Source organism: Bos javanicus, chromosome 18 (assembly GCF_032452875.1).
Source record: "Bos javanicus breed banteng chromosome 18, ARS-OSU_banteng_1.0, whole genome shotgun sequence".
Taxonomy (NCBI): Eukaryota; Metazoa; Chordata; class Mammalia; order Artiodactyla; family Bovidae; genus Bos; species Bos javanicus.
Genome location: NC_083885.1, coordinates 65110650 through 65136693, shown reverse-complemented (window position 1 = coordinate 65136693; position 26044 = coordinate 65110650). Strand labels below are relative to the sequence as shown.

The window sequence follows — 26044 nt, the reverse complement described above, 5'->3', positions numbered from 1 at the left end:
CCAGGAGGAGGCTGGGGCTCGGAGCTCCACCGTCCTCTCGGGCTCACCACACCCAGGGGAGTGCGCGGGTTCCGCCGGCTTTTCAACCCGGTTCTGCTCACAGGACCCACGGCGGCTGCCGCGCGCATGGACCGGGCTCAGGTGAGTGGAGAGTCCTCAAGCCTTCCCGACTCAGGTGTGGGGGCTGCTGTGTTCTCAGGCTTTCCGACCTTGGCCTTCGTCGCTCCCTTCTCTTGAGTATGAAGGCGGTGGAGGGCGGTCGGTCAGTGACGGTGAACACGTGGCAAGGAACCCCTTCCCAGGGTTGACCGGATGAGGTGCGAAATGGTTTGCAGGGCTTAGGAGCCCCAGGTACAAACACTTGGAGGTGAGGCTGAATTAGGCACTTTCTGGAAACGGCAGGTATCCGCGGTTATGTGTGCTGAGAACAGAGAGCACGCAGTCAGGAGGCCGAACTGGTATGGCAGCCTGGGGAGCTGGACCTCAGTTCTGACAGTGATGAGAACCACAGAAGGTTTATAACACAGAAGAGAGGTGATCTGACGTCGGTGTTGACAGGCTCCCTCTAAGTAGAGTGGAAAGCCTGGGGAAGCCTGAGGGTGGCAGGGAGACCAGGCGGGATTTACTGCCATAGCCCAGGTGTATTGATGGTGGGGCCAAAAGTGGACGTTACAGAGTGTATGGATTTTGGATGTTTTTAAACTAGGGCCGGTGGAGATTTTGATGAGAAGTAGTGATGTTCTGGGACTCTTCACCTGTCCCTCCCTCTGTGCTTGAGTCTGGGGGCCTTACAGTAGGAGTCCTTTTCTAGCCCAGCACCCCGAATCTAAGCCAAGAGTTATATGAAGAGGTTCCTGCTTTGGGCAGCCAGTAGGAGGAGTGGAAGGGTGTATTAGACTCAGGAACCGCTTGCACAAGTGCTTAAGGGGTTAAGATTGAGTTGTGAGTCATCAAGAAACCACAGGTCTTAATTCTGTCTGCTGAAAAAAAGGCCAGAAGTTGGGCAACAATAGCAGGCTGAGGAGCTGGGCTTCTGTTTTGAAGGTGATGAAAGACATGAACTTCCGGGATGCCTCAGTGGTAAAGATTGCACCTGCAGTGTAGAAGATGCAAGAGACAGGTTTGCTCCCTGGGTCAGGAAGATCCCCTGGAGGAGGGAATGGCAACCCATTCCCGTGGTCTTGCCTGGGAAATCCCATAGAGAAACCAGGAGGGCTGCAGTCCTTGGGGTCCCAAAGAGGCAGACTGACTAAGTGAGCATGTAGCAGGCACAAAAGACACGGCAGATTTGGAAGAGAAGAGAGATGCTCTGAATCAAAACAGGCTCCCTCTGGCTGCTGTCTGGTTGAGAATGGAGTGTGGGCGTGAGGGAGGAGGCTACTGCACTGGTCCACAGAAGTGCTGATGGTGGCAAAGAAAGTCCCAACCGGGCACTGAGGACTGGGTGTGTTGTTCAGGCACTGGGGTAGCAGTGGAGCCTGTCATAAACACAAAGGAGTTCTTCCGGACACTGTGCAGAGTGGTTTCAGGGGTGGGGTGTGATTTGGAAGTGTAGACTGGAAAGTTTTTAGTCTTAATGGAGGGGGACCCCAGATATGAGGAAGGTGTGGTTCAGAGTGGTGTACCTGGTGGGAGGAGCATGGACTGATGGCCTTAAAATTGTTCCTGGGAGGCATGGTCAGGAGGATGCCCGCGGGAGAGTGCTTGGTGCCCTTCCTGCCGGACCTATGGCTTACATAGTCTCTGTCTGCCCGCCTTCCTGATTTTGCTCTGGGCTGCCCACGGTGATCAGAGAGACAGGAGAGGGCACCAGGAGTGGTGTCACGGCTGAGTATCGCCTCCGAGTTGGGAGGCTGGGGAGCAGAGGAGCAGGGGGTGGGAGGTGAGTGGGGGCCTGGAGAGTCCTGTTGTGTGTGGGCTCAGCTGTCCCCATCGTGGCAGGGTGGTGTGACCTTCGAGGATGTGTTCGTGTACTTCTCCCGGGAGGAGTGGGAGCTGCTGGAGGAAGCTCAGAGGCTCCTGTACCGCGATGTGATGCTGGAGAACTTCGCACACGTGGCCGCCTTGGGTGAGTCCCTGTTTCAGTTACCTATTGGTACATGTCAAACTGCTCCAAAAGTGAGTGATGTAAAACAGTAAAAAGGCCTTATGGAAGTTTCAGTGTGTCAGGAACTCGTCACACCTCACCTGGTGCTTTTGGCTCAGGGTCTGCCATGAGGCTTCTCTCAAGCTCCCAGCCGAACTGTTCTCATCTGAAGGCCATTCTCGGGAGGATCTCAGTCACAAACTCACTCATGTTTTATGTTTCCAAGAGGTCGTTTCTTGTGGCTTGTTGGACTGTAAGGCTGTTAGTCAGAGGCCCCCTGGCTTCCTTGTTACCCTAGCCTTTCTGTAGCGCATCTCAAAGCAGTGAAGGAACCTTCTTTCTGAGCAGAGAGAATGTCCAGGACGGTAGCTTGTCTTTTTGTAACCTGACCTGGAAACAGTGATCCCATCATTTTTCTCTGTTCTGTTCTTAGAAATGGGTCAGTCAGTGCAGCCTCTGGTCAAGGGAAGTGGCTCGTGCAAGGGCAAGAACACCAGGTGACAGGTCTTCCTGGGTCATCGGAGAGGCCGCCTGCCACAGGCCCACATGCCTGCTGCAGTGTCCTTGGGTTCGGTTTTTCCCTGGTGCCCTGGGGGCAGCTCTTCCTGTCCTGCCAAATCAGGGGCTCTTCCCCCTCCCGTCTTGGTTCCCAGGGTAGGGGCTGTGGGTGCCCAGGGCTGTGAATAGTGTCCCCTCGCTGAGCAGTCCCGACACCTGCTGCCCAAAGCCTTTCTGGATGAGGTTAAGCGTTCAGGGCTCTCGAGTTGGCTTCACAGATTGTCCCGGGCTTGGGCCCTTCTAGACCCATAATGTGTCTGTGTCTGTGTTCTGCCCCCACCCCCTGGCTGACAGTTCTCGGGGACGGACTTTGCCAGAAATTGTCGCTATTGACATGTCACTGCTTATGGAGGGCATAGGGGTGCTCTGCCAAGTCCTCCTATGTGGTTTTTGTCTTTTTAATGTTAACCTTCTCTTCTCTCTGAGCTGGGTCTATCTGGGCCACTCACCTGTGCTATGTTTGTTTTTTGGTTTTTGTTTTTACAACTTCCGCCTTCCAGATCCCATGTAGGTGCCCAGTGGCAGAGAGGCAGAGAGCCCCGGGTGCCTGTGGGTGGACCTGTCTCCAGCCACACTGACAGCCCAGAGCAGGGGAGCTGAGAGAGAGCCATCTGAGGGTTGGGCTCACATCATACCGTCAGCCTGCTTTGTGTTCACCGGTGTTTTCTTGCCAAGGCCCATAGCAGTGCTCACTTCTCCCTTTCCTCACCATGCTTGGCACTTGACGTTGTTCTCCTGTCTTCCATCCCTTGGCTGTTTTCCCACCTCTCTGGCCTCCATGTATGCCACTCATTCTCCTCTGCTTACCCCACAACGCTCTGCCACATTGGCTGCATTAATGTGTCATGAGCTGTGTTCATATCCATATGTAGTCCTGAAGAGCCAGCTACTTACTTGCAATCAGATTTTCCTGGGCCTGGACAGAGCCTTCTGACAAATGAGCCAAGCTCACCTGACACCAACAGCTGCTGCTGCTGCTAAGTCGCTTCCGTCGTGACCAACTCTGTGCGACCCCATAGACGGCAGCCCACCAGGCTCCCGTCCCTGGGATTCTCCAGGCAAGAACACTGGAGTGGGTTGCCATTTCCTTCGCCAATGCATGAAAGTGAAAAGTGAAAGGGAAGTCGCTCAGTTGCGTCTAACTCTTACCGACCCCATGGACTACAGCCCACCAGGCTCCTCCATCTGTGGGATTTTCCAGGCAAGAGTACTGTTTAAACCCTGTTTAAACTGTTTAGACCCTGTTTAAACCCTTCTTAGAGGAGTGAGTTGGAGACCTCGCCTCTGCTTCCAGTACTGTTCACCATCATTGTGTCTTTACTCATCACTGGGAGTCCTCCATACCTTCCAAGGCCCAGGACTGACAATGGGCCCTTCCTCACTGATCCTGGCCCCTCATCCTGCCAGAGGCCCGTGGACTCACTCACTGGTGTGTCGCACACTCGGAGGTGATGGACTTGCTGCTTCTTACTGAAGTCAGCATGTCCTTCACTAGCAGCTCTTTGCTTTCAGGTTATTGATGTGAAGCAGACAATGAGGAGGCCCCTTCTGAGCAGAGTGTGTTTATGGAATTAGTGTCAGAGTTCAGGACTCTTGGGTCCTGTCCACTTATCCAGAAAGCTCACCCATGTGAGACAGGTGACCTGCTCTTGAAAGCAGGTCATTTCAACACCTGGATGAACACCAGGGTCATGCCCTTCACTGCACCTGTACACTTGTGACCCCTGTGGGCGAGGATTCCTGTTGAGTGAAAACTTTCATCAGCACCAGAAACCACATAGTGGTAAGAATCCTGTCAGTAGAATGATAATGTGGCCTCATGTATGAAGAGCTGTCCGTGAGTTAGGGAGACCTTTTATTGCGGGATGTGCAAGTAAAAGACTAGACTTTGGGCGACACCAGGGAGACAGTGATGAACTGATGCGCTGACAGTGAGAAGGCCTTCCTGAGCGCCTTCACTCTCAACAACCAGATAACTCAGGCTGAAGTGCGAGCCTGTAGGTGCCTGCCATGTGGAGATCTGTCCAAGGAGAAATCCGCTCTTATTCATCACAGAAAACTTCATGGTGGGGAAACATCACATGTGTGCAAGGAGTGTGGAGAGGCCTTCATTCACCTGTCTCACCTAAAGACCCACCAGAAATTTCACACTGGCAAAAGACAATATATGTGCAGTGGATGTGGAGAAGCTTACAACAGAAGCTTGCACCTTGTTCAGAACCAGAGAACTCACACCGGGGAAAGACCTTATGAGTGCAATGAATGCAGAAAACCCTTTGGTTGTAAAAGCACACTTGTTCAGCACCAGCGTGTTCACACTGGCGAAAGGCCTTATGACTGCACTGAATGTAGAAAAGCCTACAGCAGAAGCTCCCACCTTGTGCAGCACCAGAGAATCCACACCGGGGCGAGGCCTTATGAGTGCATTGAATGTGGAAAATCCTTTAGCCCTAACTCCAGCCTCATTAAACAAAGGAGAGTCCACACAGGAGCAAAGTCTTATTTGTGCAGCAAATGTGGGAAGGCTTTTGGCTACAAAGACACACTTGAGCAGCACCAGATAATTCACACTGGTGCACGGCCTTATGAGTGCAGCGAGTGTGGGAGGGTCTTTGGCTGTAAACACATGCTTGTGCAGCACTGGAAAATCCACACTGGAGAAAGGCTTTATGAGTGCAATGACTGTGGAAAACTCTTTAGCCATAGCTCCAACTTCATTGTGCACCAGAGAATTCACACTGGAGCAAAGCCTTATGAATGCAGTGAATGTGGGAAATGCTTTAGCCACAACTCCATCCTCATTCTACAAAAGACACATCACAGTAGAACAAGGCCTTATGTGCGTAGTGAATGAAGAAAAGCTTACATTAGTAGCTCCCACCTTGTTCAACACAAGAAAGTTCACACTGGAGCGAGACCTTATGAGTGCAATGAATGTGGGAAATTCTTTAGCCACAACTCCATCCTCATTCTACACCAGAGAGTTCACACTGGAGAAAAGCCTTATGTGTGCAGTGAATGGAGGAAGGCCTATAGCAGAAGCTCCCATCTTGTTCAGCACCAGAAAGCTCACCCTGGAGAAGGACCTCATGAATACCACAGTTTTGGTGACCCTTTAGCTGCATCTCTTAAACTTGTTTAATGCCCAGAAACTTCAACTGGAGAAAGGTCTTATGAATGCAGTCAATGCACTGTGTCCCTTTTGAAGATTACAGGACTCACAGCGGCAAAGGTGGGAATCATCTTGGTACAGAGACACTGAGATAATGCAGTGGGGATGACTGAGGCTCGTGAGGATGGGTGTCTGCTCTTAAGGCAGCGTCTCTATATGTCCCTGCGATTTTGGCTCTATGGCATGAAAGTATACAGAAATTCTCAGGACCTTCACACCTCTGAGTCTCCTGTGGTCAACACACTGTCTCAGTAAATAAAGGTTTGTGGATTCCTGTACCTCCCTAGGCTGTTTACATCTGGCCATCACTGCACAGGCAGGAACCCCAGCAGTGACAGAAGAGAGAACCAGGGCTCAGGCTTCTCTGACCAGCCAACATTCCTAGTGACTGAAGTGGACGTGGCCTTCATTGCTCTGCAGTTTTTGCTGATCCTGAGGCAGGGCTTATGCTCCTAAGTTATGTGGAGAGGGATATGGTAGAACTAGAACAGTTGGCAGATGGGACTTTCCAAGAAGAACGGTAAATATGGATATTTATGGGGAATATTTAGTTCCTAACATCTTTACTGAGGTATGGTGACATGAAATCAATATATGTTAAATATAAAATGTGTTAGGTTTCAGCATGTGTATATACTGATGAGACCAGACATCAAGATAATGGAGATATCCACCACAGCCAAGAGATTCCTTGTGTCTCTTTATACTGTTTCTTGCCCATTCCTTTCTAACCCCCATCCCACAATTCACAAGTAATAGCAAGCATTTTATAGTATTTTATATAAACAGAATCATGTGGTACATATTTTCTGGGGAGTGGGGACTCTGGCTTTTTCACCAGCCATGACTACTTTGAGACTGATCCACTTTGCCACAGGTATCAATTATTCATTTGTATTGTTGAATATTCGTCCACTGTATGGATATACCACGATTGTCTTTTATCCATTTGCCAGTTAGTGGATATTTGGGTTGTTTCCAGTTTTCACAGATAAAACTGCTGTGACGATGTGTGTATAAATTATTACTGAATCACCTTCCATTGTATGGTTGTACCACAGTTTATCCATTCACTGAGGGATATCTTGATTGCTTCCAAGTTTTGGCACTATGGCTAAACCTGCATTATGCATTGTTTTGTGTGGGTATACACTTCAGTTCATTGGGGTTCAAGCCTCAGAGCATGATTTGCTGGGTCACATAGTAAGGGAATATTTAGTTTTATAGAAAACTGCCTTCTAAAGTGGCTGTATCATATTGCATTCCCACCAACAGTAGGTGAGAGTTCCTGTTGCTCCATGTTCTTGTCAGTATTTGATGTTGTCAATGTTTTGGGTTTTGCCGTTCAAGTAGGTATGCTGTAATAGTATATTGTTGTTTCTTTCATTTGCAATTCTCTAATGGCATATGATGAATATCTTCATATTCTTTTAACAGCGTCTTTTGCTGAACAGAAATTTTAAACTTTAGTCAAGTCCAAATTACTCAGTGTTTCTTCCATGGATTGTATTTTGGTGTTGGATTTAACACATCATTGCCTAACCCAAGGTCTGTGTCCCCTGTATTACCGTCTATGTGTTTTATTACTGTTTTGTATTTAGGCTCATTATCCATTTTGAGAAAATATTTGTGAAAAGTGCGAGGTCTGTGTCTAGATCACGTGTTTTGTTTTGTTTTCCCCATGCTGTGCAGCTTGTAGGATCTTAGTTCCCAAACCAGGGATTTTAACCCACATCCCCTGCAGTGGAAGCAGGGAGTCCTCACCACTGGATCATGTTTTTAAGCCCCATTTGTTGAAAAAGACTATCCTTTCTCCATTTCTTTGCCTTTGCTCCCTTTTCAAAGATCAGTTTACTGTATTAGTGTGGATCTATTTCTGTGGTTTCTGTTCCAGTTTTTTCCACTTAGTGAGATAATCATCATGTGGCTGTGGTTTTTTTTTATTTTTTCCTTGTCTTTTATTTAAATGGTGCATGCGTGCTAAGTCGCTTCAGTCATGTCTGACTCTGTACAACCTGTGGACTGTAGCCTGCCAGACTCCTCTGTCCATGGGAACTAATCTTGCATTTCCTGCAAGAAATCCCACATGATCATCTTGCATAATCCATTGTATATATTGCTGAGTCGGTTTTCTGATATTTTGTTAGTGTATTGTATAGATAGATGAATGGTCATGGGTTTATAGGTTTGCTTTTCTCCGACTTTGGTATCAGAGTAATTCTGATGTCAAAGAAGAATGGTTTCCTCCTCCTTTATTTTCTGGAGGAGTTTTGAAGGATGAGTGATACTTCTGTTTTTAATGCTTGCTGCAATTCCTTAGTGAAGGCACCTAAGCCTGGAATTTCCTTGTGGGAAGACTTTCAATAAAAATACAGTCAAGTAATTTTTTCAATTTTGTTCTCTTGAACGGCTTTGGAGTATAGTTGATTAAGAATATTCTGTTAGTTTCAGGTGGACAGCAGAGTGATTTGGTTATACATATACATGTATGTATTCTTTTTCAAATGATTTTTCCATCTAGGTTATTTCAGTGTTTTGAATATATATACTATATATAGTAGGTCCTTGTAGGTTGTCTATTTTAAATACAGCACTGTGTACATGTCAATCAACTCAATAATCTCTCGCATCCCCCCCACCACCACCCCCCATTTGTTCTCTTAAGTTTGTGCATCTGTTTCTGTTTTGTAAATGTTTGTGTGTTTTTTAATCATCCCCTTATGACAACTTCAACTTCTTTAGTCAGTAGTGTCTTCACTCTTGGTTTTGTTGTCTTTTCAGTCAACCTACAGTTTTGTCAATTTTGAAAGAACCAACATTTTACTTCATTGACTTTTTTAAAGTTTTGTTTCAATATTTTGTTCTAATTTTACCATTTCCTTTCTTATCTTTGCTTTAGGGTTTGGTCTTATTTTCCAGGTTTCTCAATAAGGAAGGTTAGGTTATTGACATCAAATAAACTGTAAATAAAGCTATACATTTCCTTTAAATTTTTCCCTTGTAATTAGGATATTGGGCAGTGTATAGTTTAATAAGTCTCTTCCTATTAAATTTGCAGGGATGGTACCAGAGTGGGAAGAATGCTTATGATTTTTCAGTCCAAGTATTTATGGCTGAAATGGGGAAAATCTGGGTTATCTGAAATACCTTCCACTGTCAGGAAGAGATTGAGCTAAGCTGTTGGTGATTGATGTAGCATTATCCTCCATGTCTACCAGAATTTGATGAGGATGACCATGTACAGTCAACTCATCTTGAGTACTAAAGGGTATGGCAGGCTATTGGGCACTTTCCCGTCCTCAGGGCACCCCGTTTTGAGGTATATTCTTTGTGTCAGCTTTTCTTCATAAGATAGGAAAATCTTTCTCCAGTGTTCAGTCTATTTATTTGCAAGTGTTCTTGTCAATAGGCAGTTGGTTGGGATGTGGGCTCCTTAGCCTCTGCTCATCATCTGCAGGGACACGTTTCTTTGGATCCTGTCTTACAAATGTGCTAGTCTGTCCTGAAAACCTACAGCTTACACATATTTTTGTTTCGCTGATTAAATTGCAATCAATTTTTCTTTTTTTCCCTGGTGGCTCAGAGGTTAAAGCGTCTGCCTCCAATGCGGGAGGCCCGGGTTTGATCCCTGGGTTGGGAAGATCCTGTGGAGAAGAAGGAAATGGTAACCCACTCCAGTACTCTTGCCTGGAGAATCCGGTCGATGGAGAAGCCTGGTAGGCTACAGTCCATGGGGTCGCAGAGTCGGACACGACTGAGCGACTTCACCTTCACCTTCACCTCAGGTCTGGATTTTAGGAGCCTTAGACTTCCTTTCCTGACCTTTCTATGACCCTCAGGGTTTTCATGGAAAGAGAACCCCCTGTTGATCCTGATCAGTTCCCAACCAGCTTTTGTCACCTTATCACACAAGCTTAGCGTCTTATGTTCCAACCAACATGTATACAAGTTGTATAAATTAGATGACCTTAGATGTACCCTAAAGAATTCTAAATTTTTAAATAACTACTGCTGGTCTTACTTGGATTGAAGAGAATCTTTAGTTATATGTTTTAATTCAGCTCAGGTCCAAGGTTTAAATTCTACAATTTTCTGCATGTGACTCACAGCTGGGGTCGATCTTCAGAGGTAACTGGCATTTGGAGCTTTAAGAGAATTGTTGGGAAAAGGTAGTGAAACTGTGTGTGCATGCTAAGTTGCTTCAGTAGTGTCTGGCCTTATGGACTGTAGCCCACTAGGCTCCTCTGTCCATGGGAATTCCCCAGTCAAGAATACTGGAGCGGGTTGCCATGCCCTCTAGGGGATCTTCCCGACACAGGGATCAAACCCATGTCTCCTGCATTGGCAGGCGGGTTTTTTACCACTAGCGCCACCTCAGAAACTAGTTCCCCTGTTGAGTTTAACCTCCCTATCCAAAAATCTATCCCTTTTCTTTTCTCCTCTTACCTAAATCCTGTGCTAAATTCCAAATTAATAATACTTGAATATTACAAAAAGTCATTAACAATGATTATGTAGTTAGTGAAATTGGGAAAAATATATCGTTCTAGAGAAACTTATTTGTTATAGAGGAAATAAAAAGTTAAACTTAAGATCTCAATGGCTACAGTTTATTACAGTGAAAAGGATACAGATGAAGACTAGCAAAGGAAGATGGCATAATGTGACAGACTCCAAGAGGAACCACGTTGGCAGGTTCCAGTTGCCCCCTCACTTAAGTCTTGGTGTCTCCATTTCTGGCTTGTGCGCCTCTGGAAACGTTACCTGGTTTGGTAACAACCTCATATTCACAGCTGGAAATTGCCACAGTTTGGAGTATTTGTATCAGGAAAATTGGCAGACACTACAATCAGGAGTCAATTTGCTGTTTTATAAATTTTTGAGACTTTAGAAAGTAGTGCAGAATGAGTTAATAATGAGGACTATATATGGGGAATACCACAAACATTCATTCCACCCAGCCAAGTTGAACTGAAGAAAAGTCAAGTTCTAACACATTTCTTTTATTGTCTTCTTAGTTATTCACAAAAAAGGAAATATCAGCCAAAATTCACTACCAGATGGTAAATAACTATTATAAATATTTTATCAAAGACATGCACTTGGCAGGTGAACACATTAAAAATGTTCAACCAGATAGACCATCAGGCAATAGTGAGGTAAATACACACTTTGAAAATAGGTAGTATTTAATATTCTGACCATACCGAACAAGTACAGGTGAGGAATATAGGGGAGTTGGAATGCTCCCAATACTGTTGATGGAAATCCAAAAGGGTAATCATTCACTTTAGAATATGAAACCATATATTCATTTAAGAAAATTGATGTACATGTTCACAGTAAACTTTCTGTGATAGCCAAGCTGGAAACAAAGCGCAAAATCCCATTCATCCATTAACAGATAAGTGGATAAACAGTCAACAGGTTAGTATATCCAAACAGTGTATTTTTCAGGAATTAAAAAAATTAACTATCAGGGAATTCCCCAGTGGTCTCTGTGCTTTCACCACTGAGGGCCTGGGTTCAATCCCTGCTTGGGGAACTAAGATCCCAAAACCTTGTGCCATGGCAAAAACAAACAAAAACACAACCATTCATATCTGCAATATGGATAATTCTCAAGGTAATTATGTACCATGAAAGGAAAAGGCAAATACAAAAGTAAACACATTAACATTCCAATGACATTAAAATTCTAGAAAACTAATAGAATGTGAAATAAAGTAAATTGAATCCCAGTTGCCTGGGAACCCAGGGAGATTGCAAAAGGTAGATGTGGGAATAATGGATGTTTGTTATTATGGTGGTTCTGTGATTTTACACATAGTAGAAGTTACCACGCTATACATTTTAAGTATATTCAGTCCACTGCATACCAACTATACAGCTCAATTAAGTTTAAATAAAAATTGGCTTCACATAAAAATCTGAATCTCCTTTTTAGAAAAGTAGAACTCTGGAAACCAACACATTAACTACATCACCTCTCCATGTCTCATGCAAGGCACTGGGTCCCAGTAGCAATGAAGACAGAGGAGCAATGGAAGGTGTTTCCACTTGAGTTCTCCAGGAACTCTGCCTGGGTCCTAAAAAAATCACATGCCTGGACTACAGGATTCTCACTCTCCCTCTCTTTTTCCTCCACAACTGTGCAGCAATGGCCTTGAGATAAACAATCTGCAGATGCTATGAGGATCCTAAAACCTTTACATTATTCAGTCTGACTAACTGGAGGCTCAGGAGGAAGTAGCTCTGTAGATCTGGAGAATTTCTTTAAAAAATCTCCTAAACAACCAGTTACATTTGTGGATGAAACTTTAGAAAAGGCGCATTCCTTCTTTGCTAGTCTCTCAGGAGCTATTAATTCCGAGTGTCTTCTGTACCAAGTATGGTTCCCACTCAATGTCTGTAATCTAACACTCAGCAACACCAGCCTGCCATGTTGTGGACATTATGGTACATGGCTCTGTTCCAGCTGGACCTACAGAACTTCTTCCCTTGACCAGTACTGGGGGGATGATGTGACATCCCATATGAAAATAGAACAGTCATGCTGTTCCAAAAATCACTGGTGGTTCTCATGGCTGCCCTCTCATCTCAGGGTGACCTCTGAAACCAAAAAGTATGACATTCAGATCACAACAAAACCCTGCAGTCTACCCCAGGAGGCCTTGGACAACAATGCAAATTAGACCAAAACTGCAATGAAAACTACTCTCTGCCATGACACTGTCCTCACTGAGGACTACGGAGTTCCCAAACAGGTGACACACAGCTGGAAAAACCCATTCTGAGCATGACATGAAATAATGCCACTGAAGAGGGTAAACAAGCCCCCAGCAGAACGCAGACTGGGTCACCTTGGTCAAAGCCGGTTAAGCCAATGTTCTAGTCAGTTAGACATAAGAGAATAACATCCAAGTGCTCAGGCTACTCAAGCTTTCCTCCATAGAATGCATGAGCACAAAAGTCTACCAACCCTGATCACACTGAGATGACCACCAGTTGGTAGAAGTAAGATGATTTTTACCACAGAAACTCACAGTGACATGAAGTTTGGGAAGGGCCATGGGCAGATTAGAAAGTACAGCATAGCTCCTTAAAAGCTTCCAACGAATCAGGTACCCACAGGTAATCTCCACACTAGGGCTGTGCAGATGGGTGGCATTCAACTTCCAGTTGATGAGTCCCTCACAGAGCCTACTCAGTAAGATGTATTAGCTAAGGAGACAGTTCATTATTTGATTCTCTGCTCATCTCATTTGAAGGTCTTTGCCCAGTATGAACTTTCTGGTGACGAAGGAGGCTAGACCTTCGGCTGAAAGCTTTCTTACACTCACTGCACTCATAGGGTCTATCTGGGCTGTGATGTTTCTGGTGCTCAATCAGAGCGGACCTTTGACTAAAGACTTTCCCACATCTGTTGCACTCGAGAGGCCCTGCTCTGCTGTGAATTTTTCGGTGCTGAGTAAGCTGGGTGCTTTGGCTAAATAATTCTCCGCATTCAGTGCACTCATATGGTCTTTCTCCAGTATGAATTCTCTGGTGTTGAGTGAGGCCAAAGCTTTGGCTAAAAAGTTTTCCGCATTCAGTGCATTTATAAGGCCTTGCTCCAGTGTGAACTCTCTGGTGCTTGATGAGAGTACAGCTTTGGCTAAAAAGTTTTCCACATTCACTACATTCATATGGCCTTTCCCCAGTGTGGATTCTCTGATGTTTAATGAGGCTGGGACTTTGGTTAAAAAATTTCCCACATTCACTGCACTCATAAGGCTTTGTGCCTGTGTGAACCCGCCTGTGTTTAACTAGATTGGAGTTGGATGTAAAGAATTTTCCACATTCATTGCATTTATAAGGCCGTGATCCAGTGTGAATTCTCTGATGTTCATTAAGGCTGGAGCTTTGGCTAAACAATTTCCCACATTCACTACACTCATAAGGCTTTTCTCCAGTGTGAATTCGCCGGTGCCTAGCAAGTGTGGGTCTGTTGCTAAAAGCTTTCCCACATTCCCTGCACTTGAAAGGCCTTTCTCCAGTGTGGACTCTCCGGTGCTGAACAAGTATGTGTTTATAGCTGAAGGTTTTCCCACATTCACTGCATTCATAAGGCCTCTCTCCAGTGTGGACTCTCTGGTGCTCAGCAAGCCTGTACTTGCGGCAGAAGGTTTTCCCACATGCACTGCACTTATAGGGCCTCAGTCCATTGTGAGAGGCCTCCACACACTCAGTGTCCCCTTGTGGAGTGACCTGGTACTGGAGAAGGTCAGAGCTAACAGGGAAATCCTTCCCAGGCTCCTGGCATGGGAAAGACTTCTTCTTGGTTGTATGAACAATACGAGTCTTCATAAAGGCCTTCCCCATGTCTCTTCTAAAGAGTTTCTCTCCACTGTGCTGCTGAAATTTCACACCTGCCCTACACAGTGTCTGGACAGGGTTTACTCCCAGGTCCTCAGTGAGATGCAGACCACCTTCTACATCCAGGTTACCCATCTCCCAGGGATAGGCCTTCTGGATGGACAGGTCTGTCTTTGAAGTAATTATCTGTGGCACTTCTACAGAAGCATTCTGCTCAGAAGTTTTCTCCTTCATCTCTGCTCTCTGCCAACAACCTGAAAGCAAAGAAATGGGGGTGAATTTCATGTAGATCTTGGTAGAAGTAGGGAGCCCCATCACAATACATGTCTGACACAGAAAGAATAAATCCATGGGATTATTTTCAGGACAAGGGAGGTGGGAGCAGGTTAGGAAAGGGCTGCTGTGTGGACAGGGCCTCTACACATCACAAAACGGACAACTCACCAGGCAAGACACAAGGATGGGGTGCAGAACACAGGGAACCAGGGGTCCACAACTCACTCCTCCGGGAACGGTTTTCACCAGGGCCTTGGCTGCTGGGAACACATGTGTGCTGTGTGCAAAGCTGTATTCAGACCCAGGAAAATCCAACTGTTACTGAGTAGCTGGTGTTCAAGGACCGTTTTGAGGATAAGTGCAGGCCTCATGACATGTTAGGTGTAGGCCAATATTGAAAAGCAGAGAAGTGAAGATGGAGAGGACCACCGAGGAGTAGAAGGCAGAGAGGTGGGGGATAATCCTGGGCGCAATGTCAGAGTAGGTATGACGGAAAGAGCAAAGTGTTGGGAATAGGGAGGAGAGAGAGTAATGAGGTTCACAGTCACTGGCCTTGGCACCGAAATAGTGTTGCGCACAGGACACGTTCCTGATATGGTCTGAATCCAGCCATGACATCACTTCCTCCCCCTGATGCCAATCACCAAGGCCAGGCCCACTCTGAGCCCCTCTTGCTGTGCCTGGAGTCATGTCCACTCTGTCCTGTACCCAGGGTTCTCCTCCCAGCTCCAGCGGGACAACAACATAGGACCTAGAAGATGCAAGTCCTAAGGGAAAGACAGGACAGGTGAGTGGTCAGTACTGGCCCACGGGGGCAATTAATTCCAAAATAATCTCAGGAAACAGACACTATCACATAAAAAATCTTTGAGGGGGTATCATAGAAATAGCCAGGTGAACCCCAGAAATAGTGACTATGTTGGGTCCCAACAATTGCTAGTACAGTGAGGGCCAAGGAAATGTCAGCTGGAAGGGGGAAGAGCCTGGAGCACAAATGTGCAGGGGTCTACAGAGTCCTCTCAGCAGGGAGTGGCTGAGAACCCACAGAACTCATTCCAAGTCTTTGGGCTCAGAAAGCCTTCACTAGGAAAACTTCAGAGCCGCTGGCACTGGGGCTACCTGTGAAAGGAGTTGGTCCACACACTCACTCAGCCTTGGCACCCACAGCACAGAGGACAGGGAAGCAATAATAGAGAGGTGCCTACTGTCCAGCTGTGAGACGAATCAACTTGCCTTGGAGAAAAGTGGAAAGTCAGAGACCTGCCCAGGACGCTGGGACAGGGGTGAGGGCCTTACCCAAGGACGCAACCAGTGCAAAGGTCTCCAGCATGACATAGCTGTATAGGCGTCTCTGGGTCTCATCAAGGATCCTCCATTCCTCCTGGGAAAAGTACACAGCCACATCCTCAAAGGTCACAGGGCCCTGTGATGATGGGAACAGAGTGTGCATAAGCAGCCTGTCTCCCCAGGACCCCATAAGTACCCCCAACCTAGTCCAAACTCACTCCGGGGTCATCATCCTCCCCAGCGACCCAACTTAAGAGGGCAGTGGTACCCAAAACTCTTCATGTTTTCTTGAGCACTAGCTCCAACCCCAGGAACAACACGCACATCTGCAGACAGATGTCTTCTACGCTGTGGGCCTGGGATGCAGGGCCTACTCCCTCTCCTGCAAGACAACAGCCTGACAGTTCCCAGGGTGATGCACCCCAGATGCCAGCAACTTAGGCTCATACTCCTCTCTTAACCTCCGGGAATGAGGGCACTGGGACTGCTCACACACCTTCCCCACATCTGTGTCACCCACTGGACCACCTCATACATCTGACCCCCAACACTAGCACCTGGACCACAACACTGTCGTGTCTCCTGTCTCCTCATGCATCTTTCTGCACATGACACCTGAAAACCCATTCAATGCAACAGAATCCCACCAAAGCCCAACTCTCCACTGGCAGCTCACCAGCCCTGTTCTTCCTCACCAGGCCTTGATCCTAGTTCCAACCTCAGTCACAATATGCAGACCTGAAAACCCCTGGTAAGGGTCCATTTCTATACTGCACATTATGTCCCCTTACCAATTCCAATCTTTGTCCACATTCAAAATCCACGCCTACTTGACACACCTTACAGAAATTCACATGACATCCTGTCATAAACTCCCCAAGTTCCACCACAAAAGCCTGGTAACTGCACAGAAAGAGAAGCAAGCACCAGCCTGACTTTGCTATCACTTCATCTCCATTTCTGCTTTCCCTGTGCATCAATTTCACAGCCACTCTCCCATGAAAACCTGGGCCACCTGCTGACCCCCCCACACACCTTCCCGCTGATGACCTTTGTAACAGCCCCCTGTTCCCTTGTCCCATAATTGCATCCTGAAGCCTCCTTGGCCCTCTAGAGCTGCATGTTCAACCACCCATTTGTCTCCTATATTTGAGAGTCATTGGAACATCATCTGAGATTCATCAGGGCCAAAACCCAATTCCTAATATTCTCAGTGAAAACGACTGCTACCACTGACTTCCCTGAATCAGTTAATGCAACTTCCACCCTTCCAGATGCAAAGGGAATAAACTGGTGTTATGTACGACCCCTCCATTTTAGAAAATCTGGTCAGCCCTACTTGTAAAAATCCTGAAGCCAGGTATTTCTCCTACCTCCATATCCACCCCTCTGTCCAGTCACAACCAGTGCTCATCTGGATGACTGCAACAGCTTCCTTGATTATCTCCTCGTCTTTCCCTCCCCTAGTCTGTTCTGCACTCTCCACTTAAGAGGGAGCCTCTTAAAACCTAAGTCAGATCACTCTTCTTCTCTCTTCCAAATACTCCACGGCTGCCGTCACTCTGAACAGACTTCTGAGAGCACAGCTGCTCAGCAAAGCGTCATTCTAGGCCCGACTCTGGCCCTCTTGCTCTCTGTCTTCACCAGACATTAAGAGAGACTCACAAGTCCTAAAACACACTCAGCTCAGTTGCATCCTCAAGCATTTGTGTGGATTTCCCCCAGTACCTAAGACAAGCTTTCACATTTAGGCCACTGGCTGCCAAAAATGTGAATCTCCCCATGGAACCTTTGGCTTGGACTTGGAAACCTGGGCTGAGGGCTTCTCTAGGGTCTCCAGACATTAAGTCCAGGAAAAGTAGCAGCAAAAGACATCCAGGACACCAGACACTCACCAGTGAAGGGTCCATACGCGGTTCTTCTGAATGTGGAACCTGTGGGAAGAGAAGGGCCGTGTAACTTTAATACCCATCAGCAACAGACAAAAGATTAATGAGTGAACCATTCAATATTTCAGGCAGACCTAAGGGAAAACTAAAGCCATGTAAAAGAGGGCAGAAAATGTTATGCAGTTGTGCCAAAAAGTCATGTGGTGCCGGGAGTGAGCTCCGCCCGTGGCAAAGGTCATGAGGAAGGAGGCTGGGCATACGCAAAGGCGGGATGGAGCCTCAGGAGTCCCCCTGGAAATTCTTGAGCATCCACCCCCAAAACCAGAGTCTGCCTACTTTCTGCTTTGTGCTCTCACCTACACCTCTGACTTTACGGGGGGCTGTCCCCCACTACCTCTCTCTGAAAAAGAGTTAACTTACAGCTCCAGTTAATAAAGTTCCTGGGTGTGACAGTGTTTCAACCTACAAACTCCTTTGGAAGTCCTCTAGCCTGCCCGAATAGGTTTTTCCGGCCACATGTGATTGCTCAGAGCCTCCCAACTGTGAGAGCCATGAGATGTTCTAAACTGTCTAAATACAGATTCCTTTGAGCAGTTAAAAGATTGATTAGAAATTGTATTGGTGAAGGGATTTTCACTTCTAGGGTCAATGTTTGCTGCTAAGTTTCCATATCCCTTACCTGCTGTGTCCCTGGCAGTGTATTGATTAATATGATTGGTGTAAGTAGTAGCTTTAATGTTTGTAACCTTGGACCCTTGAGTTAATTCTGTTTCTTGTTACAGCCCACCACACCTTTGCCCTGTAGGAATGCAACTTTATCTAACACTTTTGGAGGGTGGCGCCTGACTAATCACCTTTAGAGAAAAATAAGTTTTCTGAAGAAAGGGTCTTAAAATGTTAACAGGCCTCCAGACCAGAAGATGATGCAAATCACCTAAACTTTTGCATATGATAAGTTTTCAGGAAGAAAGCCTGGCTTGCTGCATGACTCTACCCCTTCCCCCATTATCCTCTATGCATAACTTAAGGTATAAAAATTACTTTGGAAAATAAAGTGCGGGCCTTGTTAACCAAAACTTGGTCTCCCCATCTCACCTTCTGGCTGAATTATTCAGCCTCTTTTCTCCACTGAATTTCCTCACTGAGCTATCCTTATTTAACCACTCTTTATATCCTTAATTAACATTTAATTAAGCAATTGTTTCCTGATCCTCGCCGATGCCGTCCCCGCTTCGAATTCCCTGGATCCACGGGGCTGGACCCCAGCAATGTGGATAACTTGAGAAAAGGTTTTTCAACAGTGGTATAAACAAGTGCAAAGCCTCCCCATCAGAGTCCAGCCTGGTGTGTCTGAGTAGCACCCTCGAGGCTAGTGACTGCAACCCAACGAGCCAGAAGAGTAAGGGACTGTATTGGTGAGGAAACGCTGGTGGCAGGTCACACAGCACTATTATAACACTGAGCCACAAATATCAAACTTACTCCATTTTACGTTAGGTCTGTTTCTGACACTCCCTTTTGAGTCCCTTTTCTGTTTTCCTCCTGCCAATAATACATTTTTCTCTTCCTATCACTTGTGGCTGGCTCTAACAGCTGACCAGTTCTTATATGTCCTTTTCAAATTTTATTCTGGTTATATTAAAAGTTATTGTTGTATATAAAATTCCAGTTTACATAATCCAGATTAAATTCTGGTTTGAAATTATTATAACATTATATAGTATAATTCAAGAACAGGTATTTTTCCCATTTATCCATATTCTTTGATGTTAAAACTTTTCCATAAATATTCAGACAGATTATCTGTAATTTCTTACATGCTCTTCTCTCCTGTAGTAGAGAACAGAACCACCATGTACTGACTATGCATGAAAATGAATCTGATAAAGGGGTTGTTCCTTAAATCAGAGGAAAAGTGCTTTGCCTCCAGCATCTGGTGATGACTGGACCTCATTTTGGACTCTTTAAACTTAAGAGAAAGCATATAAGCGATAGGACCTGACCTCTTGTCATCCTCATTATAGAAACATGGAAATATCTTCTGGAGTTCTTAACGTCCTGTTATGGTTTTGAAGCATTATAATTTTTTATCCTTATAATGATAAGGATAATGATAATATAATGATATTATATATATTATATATAATGATATATCCTTATAATGATAAGGCCAAAGCCCACGTAAGACAGGTATTTAATAAAATATTTCAATAATTTTCCCTTACAAGATCACCAGAGGAAAACTATTTAACAGTGAAATAAATATTACTGGAAAAGCACAATCTTTTAAAATACTAAAACAGTCTATGTGTGTGTGTAGACTGTAAAACAAAAGTTTATATAAGGCATAAGTGTGTATCAAAATATAACTATGAAACAGTTTGATAATTTCATTCAAAGAACTAAGTTAAAATTAGTAGTATGGAGGAAAACAAATTCAGTAAGCGGAAATGTTAATTTAAATACAATAAAAATGTTAACATAGAAACTAAACAGATGTGTGCTTAATGTATCTTCCCAGAACACAGGGCAAGTGTGCCTACAGTACCACTATTATAGACGTATCGGACTAAAACAAACACCACCACCATCAACAACAAATACACCGAGGAAAGCCTTCAACAGAAGAATATAAAGACATTTACTTGTATATTCATATCTACAAAAACCACACAGAAAGGAAAATGACTGGCTACTCTGCATGAGGGAGGGTATCCCAATGGACATGAATTTGGGCAAACTCCAGGAGACAATGAAGGACAGGGAAGCCTGGCATGCTGCAGTCCACAGCGTCACAAAGAGTCGGAAACGACTTAGCAACTAAACAACCTAGCATGAGAAACATGGGTAAAGTCACATCGTATTTTGCAAATGAAGAAAAAGACATCGTAATACTTTTTATGATTCCATTCACTAAGTTTTAAAACGAAGGAGCGAAACTAAACTACAGCCGTCGCATATTTCCCACATAGTTGGCAAAACTGTCAAGAAACCATCAGTCGTGTCCGTCTCTTTGGGACCCCATGGACTGCAGCCTACCACGTTCCTCCGGCCATGGGATTTTCCAAGCAAGGGTACTGGAGTGGGTTGCCATTTCCTTCTCCAGAGGATTTTCCCGACCCAGGGAATCGAACCTGGGTCTGCCTCACTGTGGGCAGACACTTCACCGTCTGAGCCACCAGGGAAGCCTTATATGATTCCATTCACTAAGTTTTAAAACGAAGGAGCGAAACTAAACTACAGCCGTCGCATATTTCCCACATAGTTGGCAAGACTATTGAGAAAAGCAAGGAAACCCTTACTTTAAATAACAACAGACAATACCTTAACTTTGGGGGCATGGGTATGTTTTGGGCTTCCCTGGTGGCTCAAATGGTAAAGAATCCGCCTGCAATGTGGGAGACCGGGGTTTAATCCCTGGCTTGAGAAGATTCCCCTGCGAGAGGGCGTGGCAACGCACTCCAGTATTCTTGCCTGGAGAATCCCCATGGACAGAGGAGCTTGGCGGGCTACAGTCCATGCGGTCTCAAGGGCACGACTGAAGCGTCTAAGCACATAGGCGGCTTGCTGGGGTCCTGTTGATAACGCATATTTTTTCTCTCAGGCGGTTAACGTATACTAATTTTAGATCTGCGTATTCAACTGCACGAGTAAGTTCTCTGGTTTTTTCCCCCACGCAGGTCATATTTTAAAATCGGAAAGTCAAGGTTTGGGGGGCACGAATAAATATACACGTAAGACGTTAGTAAGGAGACACTAATAAGAACAAAGATAACTCAGGATAAAAAGAACAGTGGGAGGGCCCGGAGGACGCAGGATTCACCTGAATCGGAACCATCAATGTGGCTGCAGCCAAAGAAGTCCGTTGGCGAAGGCGGGGTCGGGCTCTGCAGACCCCGTCCCGAGACCCCGTCCCGACCCAGAGAGAGAGTCAGGTCGGATGGCGCCCACGCCGAGCCTGAGACTCGCCTCGGAATAGCAGGCACAGCGGCCTTCCAGCTCCCAGGTCTCAGGCCGGCTCAGCGTTAGGAAGTACCCCAACCGTGAACTGATCTGAGTTTACAATATGTCGCCGGGGACCCACACAGGAAGGTCCACCCAGAGACCGTTCTCTAGAACGGAAGTGTCTCTGTCCTGAGTCTTCATTGGTCCATTGTCCTTGGCGCCTCGCGCGGTGCCTTTAGGGTAATGTAGTTCATAGCGCTCCCGTCGCTGGCAAGAGGTAGTGTTCCCCAATTCGGGAGAATTGTCCCGCCTCACCAGTAGGGTTGCAGTGAAGTCCCCAGGCTGCGAAGACTGGGCCAGTTACACGCTTTTTACAGGGGTTGCACCCAGATTTCCATGAAACATAGTCTGTGCTGATGATCACATAGAAGTATAGTAACAGTAATATTTGAGATGTTTGGCCTCTCGTGCCTTCTGAGATGGTCCACTCTGTCTATGGAGTGTGTCTCTCTCTGAATTAGCCTTCTTTTACTTTTTTAAAAAAGAAAGAAAGAAAGAAATTTTGAGACGGTCCGCAAAGCTTCCCAGGTGGTGCTGGTAGTAAAAAAAAAAAAAAAAAAAAATCCACCTGCCAATATGGGAACCCAGGGTTCTATCCCTTATCCCATCTAGGAGGGAAATGGCAACCCACTCCAGTATTCTTTTTTTTTCCCACTCCAGTATTCTTGCCTGGAAAAATCCCATGGACAGAGGAGCCTGCCGGGCTACAGGCCATGGGGTTGCAAAGTCGGAGGTATCTTAGCGACTAAACTACAACAAAACTGGCCAAACTAAGTGGTCACATGATACCAGGTTGTCACTCAGACAAAGTGTATCCATCCATAGCTGGAGTCCAATAAACACTGTCTTATTGTTTTTCATATAAATGTAGCCTAACTTGTTGGCTACAGTTTACGAGTATCTCTGTGTTAGGTCATAGTCAAAAAACCTAAGACTCCAGATAGGGCCATGGTGAACAAGACAGAGGAGGGATGTGGGGCAACTAGAAGCAGGTGGACCATGTACCGTGTCGTTGCTTCCTTCAGAAAAAAACGTAGGTTTAGTGATGGTGTGTCCTATTCAGGAACTGACACATATTTCAGACTCCACATTTTAATACATATCCAGTTCTTTTCTTGGAGAAGGCAATGGCACCCCACTCCAGTACTCTTGCCTGGAAACTCCCATGGATGGAGGAGCCTGGTAGGCTGCAGTCCATGGGGTTGTGGAGAGTCAGACATGACTGAGCGACTTCACTTTCACTTTTCACTTTCATGCATTGGAGAAGGAAATGGTAACCCACTCCAGCGTTCTTGCCTGGAGAATCCCAGGGACGGAGGAGCCTAGTAGGCTGCCATCTATGGGGTCACACAGAGTCGGACAGGACTGAAGTGACTTAGCAGCAGCAGCAGTTCTTGTCTAGAAGCTAAAATCTACCTATCTGAAAAGAAAAGTGACTTATAACATGTCACTTCCTGCCTGGAAAGTGACTCCATGGTTACGGTCATAGCTTATTTGGGACAGGAGCAATTGAACCCTGAGATAAAGCCTTGCAACTTCATGATCCTCTTTCCTTTCTGGGGAGTCAATATAATTTCACCTGCAAGCACAGAGACCATGCATAGAGTTGAGATTACCTCAGGAAAATATCTGTAAATGTTGAAGATGTTGAAACCGATCATCAGTTATTCAAAGTTCTGGCCAAAATACCTCTTAGCCATGTCCACAAAGTTAGGGTCTTAGTGAAGCTTAAAGGGACACTGAAGACTGAGAGTGAGAAAATGAAGCTGAGTATGTAGTGACACAGGAACTTGGCTAGTCTGTGAATCTGGCTCTCTAAATGGTGATTTATTGTTTGTTTATTTATTTAATAAACAATTAATAATAATCTTTGGGTTTTTTTGTATACAAAACAATACCAGCTTGAAGGGAGATGTGGAGAGAGCAGACTGATTTGCCAGAACGCTGAAAGCAAACAGGGAATCCATAGCATCATATTTGTACCCTCGTTGACAAACACTCATTAAATTGCATATTCCATTCCAAGCACTACTTTGGCTGTATAGGCTCAATACCCAACGAGACCAAGAACCTCTTTCTTCTTGAGTCCGACCTTTTGGTCAAAGTGATAAACAGCACAAACTTAATGATAAGATATTCAATTACATAAGACTTATGTGCAATGAGTGTTAACCAAAATTTCAGGAAAAAAAAATACCTGATTGGTAGAAAGAGACATTTATTGGGGGTTTGTTAGGACTGCAGCCTGGAAGACACAGTTTTGAGAAACGTTAGAATCATGTTTCCCTAGACTACAAAATGGAGAAATTTGGGGATGCAAAAAAAAAAAAAAAAAAGGAAGGCCATGATTTTTTCAATAAATTGTGAAAAATTGTAATTGGAGCTGTCATGAAGTAAGGGTGCCAGTAAAGCAAGGATTGATTGGAACTGGAAATGTCTGCATACTTACAAGGGAGAATCTTGAGACTGCGAGGCTATGGGCAGAATTTTTTTTTAACAACTTTATTTTTAAATTTTTGGTTCCACTGGCTCTTCTTTGCTGTGCGTGGGCTTTTCCTAGCTGCAGTGAGCAGGGACTACTCTCCGTTTCAGTGCTTGGGCTTCTCATCGCGGTGGCTTCTCTTGTTGCGGAGCACAGGCTCTACGTGGCGCGGGCTTCTATCCTTGCAGGATGTGGACTCAATAGTTGAGGCGCACCGGCTTAGCTGCTCCCCATAATGTGCGATCTTCCTGGACCAAGGATCAAAGCCCTCTTCCCTGCACTGGCAGGCAGATTCTTATCCACTGAGCCACCAGGCAAGTCCAGTGGCAGAATTTTTAAAACATCTAGTGTCTGCTGTCCAACTGAACTTGCATTTTCTCGTTTGCTTTACAGCAAAGCCAATCTACTAACCGAGTTGTGGTGAATGAGAGTACATTGTTAATTGTGGGACATCAAGTGAGGAGAACAGGCAGCTCTAGCTCAAAAGACCCAGACTTCCTGATGGATTTTAGGCAATGGTGTTTGGAGGCAACATTTGGGTTGAGGGGTGCAGCTTGTGGACTTCCTTCTAACTGGTTGGTGTTGAGATAGCTGGGTGATGTTTTGGGAATATTATTGTAGGCATCAAGTAATCAGCATCCGCCACCTGGGTGGGGGGTTTGTTTTTTGTGTCAGTCGCTCACTCGTGTCTGACTCTGCGACCCCATGGACTGTAGCCTGCCAGGCTCCTCTGTCCATGGGATGCTTCAGGCAAGAATACTGGAGTGGGTAGCCATTCTCTTCTGCAGGGCATCTTCCTGACCCAGGGACTGAACCCAGGTCTCGATCAGGTGGCCAAAGTATTGGAGCTTCAGCATTAGTCCTTCCAATGAATATTCAGGGTTGATTTCCTTCAGGATAGATTGGTTTGGTCTCCTTGCTGTCCAACGGACTCTCAAGAGTCTTCTCCAGCACCACAATTGGAAAGTATTCTGGAGAAGGGAATGGCAAACAACTTCAATATTCTTGCCTCGAGAACCCCATGAACAGTAGCCTTTGCCATAAGTAAGTAAAAAATGTAGCATATACAGAACAGCAATACAGGACAATTGAACCACCAGCGTAGAGCAGTATAGGGCAAGGTACTCTCTTTTAGATATGGTTCCAAAGGAAAGGCAGTGATAAAGACTTCTAATTTTACCATTTATTCAGGAAGAGGGAGAAAAGAAAACTTTGTTTAAGGTTTATCTTATTTGTTTACTTAAATTTTTGGCTGCGGTGTGTCTTCATTGCTCCACCCTGGCTTTCTCTAGTTGCGGTGAGCAGGGGCTGCTCTCTAGTTGCGGTATACCAGCTTCTCACTGTGCTTCTCGCTGCAGTGGCTTCTCTCTTGTTTCAGAGCATGGGCTGTAGAGTGCTCAGGCTCCAGCAGTTGTGACTCAGGGGCTTAGTTGCTCCATGGCATATGGGACCTTCCGGGACTAGGAATCGAACTGGTATCCCTTTGGTTGCAAGGTGGATTCTTAACCTCTGGACCACCAGGGAAGTCCCAAGAAAACTTTTTTTCTTTTAAAAATTTCTAGGGAACTTCTTAGTGGAATTCTAGTGATTAGGACTCCACACTAGCACTGCAGGGGCCACAGGTTCGATCCCTAGTTGGGGAATTAAAATCCTGCAAGCTGTGCCAACGGGTCAGTAAATTTAATAAATAAAATAACTGTGATGGGAGAGTTCTGAACTCTACTAAGTGAATGGTGCATGTCAACTACCCTCCAGGCCCAGTCATGGAGAAGGTTCAAGATCATGTGGGAGAGCCTCCAGCTATTTCTACTGCTCAGGTCGTCAGCACTGGGACTTGTCCCTATATTTGGCCCTCAAGATTATTGGGAGAGGCCCTTGCTGGCCTTTCTGGATTGGCCCCTGTGCCCTGTCTGCTTGATCCAGCAGCCCTG

At 45.6% G+C, this 26044-nt stretch overlaps 2 protein-coding genes across 6 annotated transcripts; one reads left to right on the top strand and one right to left on the bottom strand.

The window, feature by feature from the left end:
* Positions 1 to 147: 147 nt before the first annotated feature.
* On the top strand, positions 148 to 13002 carry LOC133229783 (zinc finger protein 304-like). Its single transcript, XM_061386531.1, has one exon. The coding sequence runs from the start codon at positions 4812 to 4814 to the stop codon at positions 5496 to 5498; it is 687 nt and encodes a 228-aa protein (XP_061242515.1). The 5' UTR covers positions 148 to 4811; the 3' UTR covers positions 5499 to 13002.
* LOC133229757 (zinc finger protein 501-like) lies at positions 12995 to 21729 on the bottom strand. 5 transcript variants are annotated; one of them, XM_061386478.1, is made up of 4 exons: positions 21450 to 21728; positions 17633 to 17671; positions 15747 to 15873; positions 12995 to 14428 (listed from the first exon to the last, which is right to left on the bottom strand). In XM_061386478.1, exons 1-4 carry the CDS (start codon positions 21462 to 21464, stop codon positions 13041 to 13043), a joined length of 1569 nt encoding a protein of 522 aa, XP_061242462.1. In that variant the 5' UTR covers positions 21465 to 21728; the 3' UTR covers positions 12995 to 13040. The 5 variants fall into 5 exon arrangements, with proteins under 5 accessions (XP_061242462.1, XP_061242464.1, XP_061242460.1 ...); XM_061386480.1 differs by lacking the exons at positions 17633 to 17671; positions 21450 to 21728 and adding exons at positions 14619 to 15217; positions 17466 to 17551; XM_061386476.1 differs by lacking the exons at positions 17633 to 17671; positions 21450 to 21728 and adding exons at positions 14619 to 14739; positions 17466 to 17551.
* Positions 21730 to 26044: the final 4315 nt, after the last annotated feature.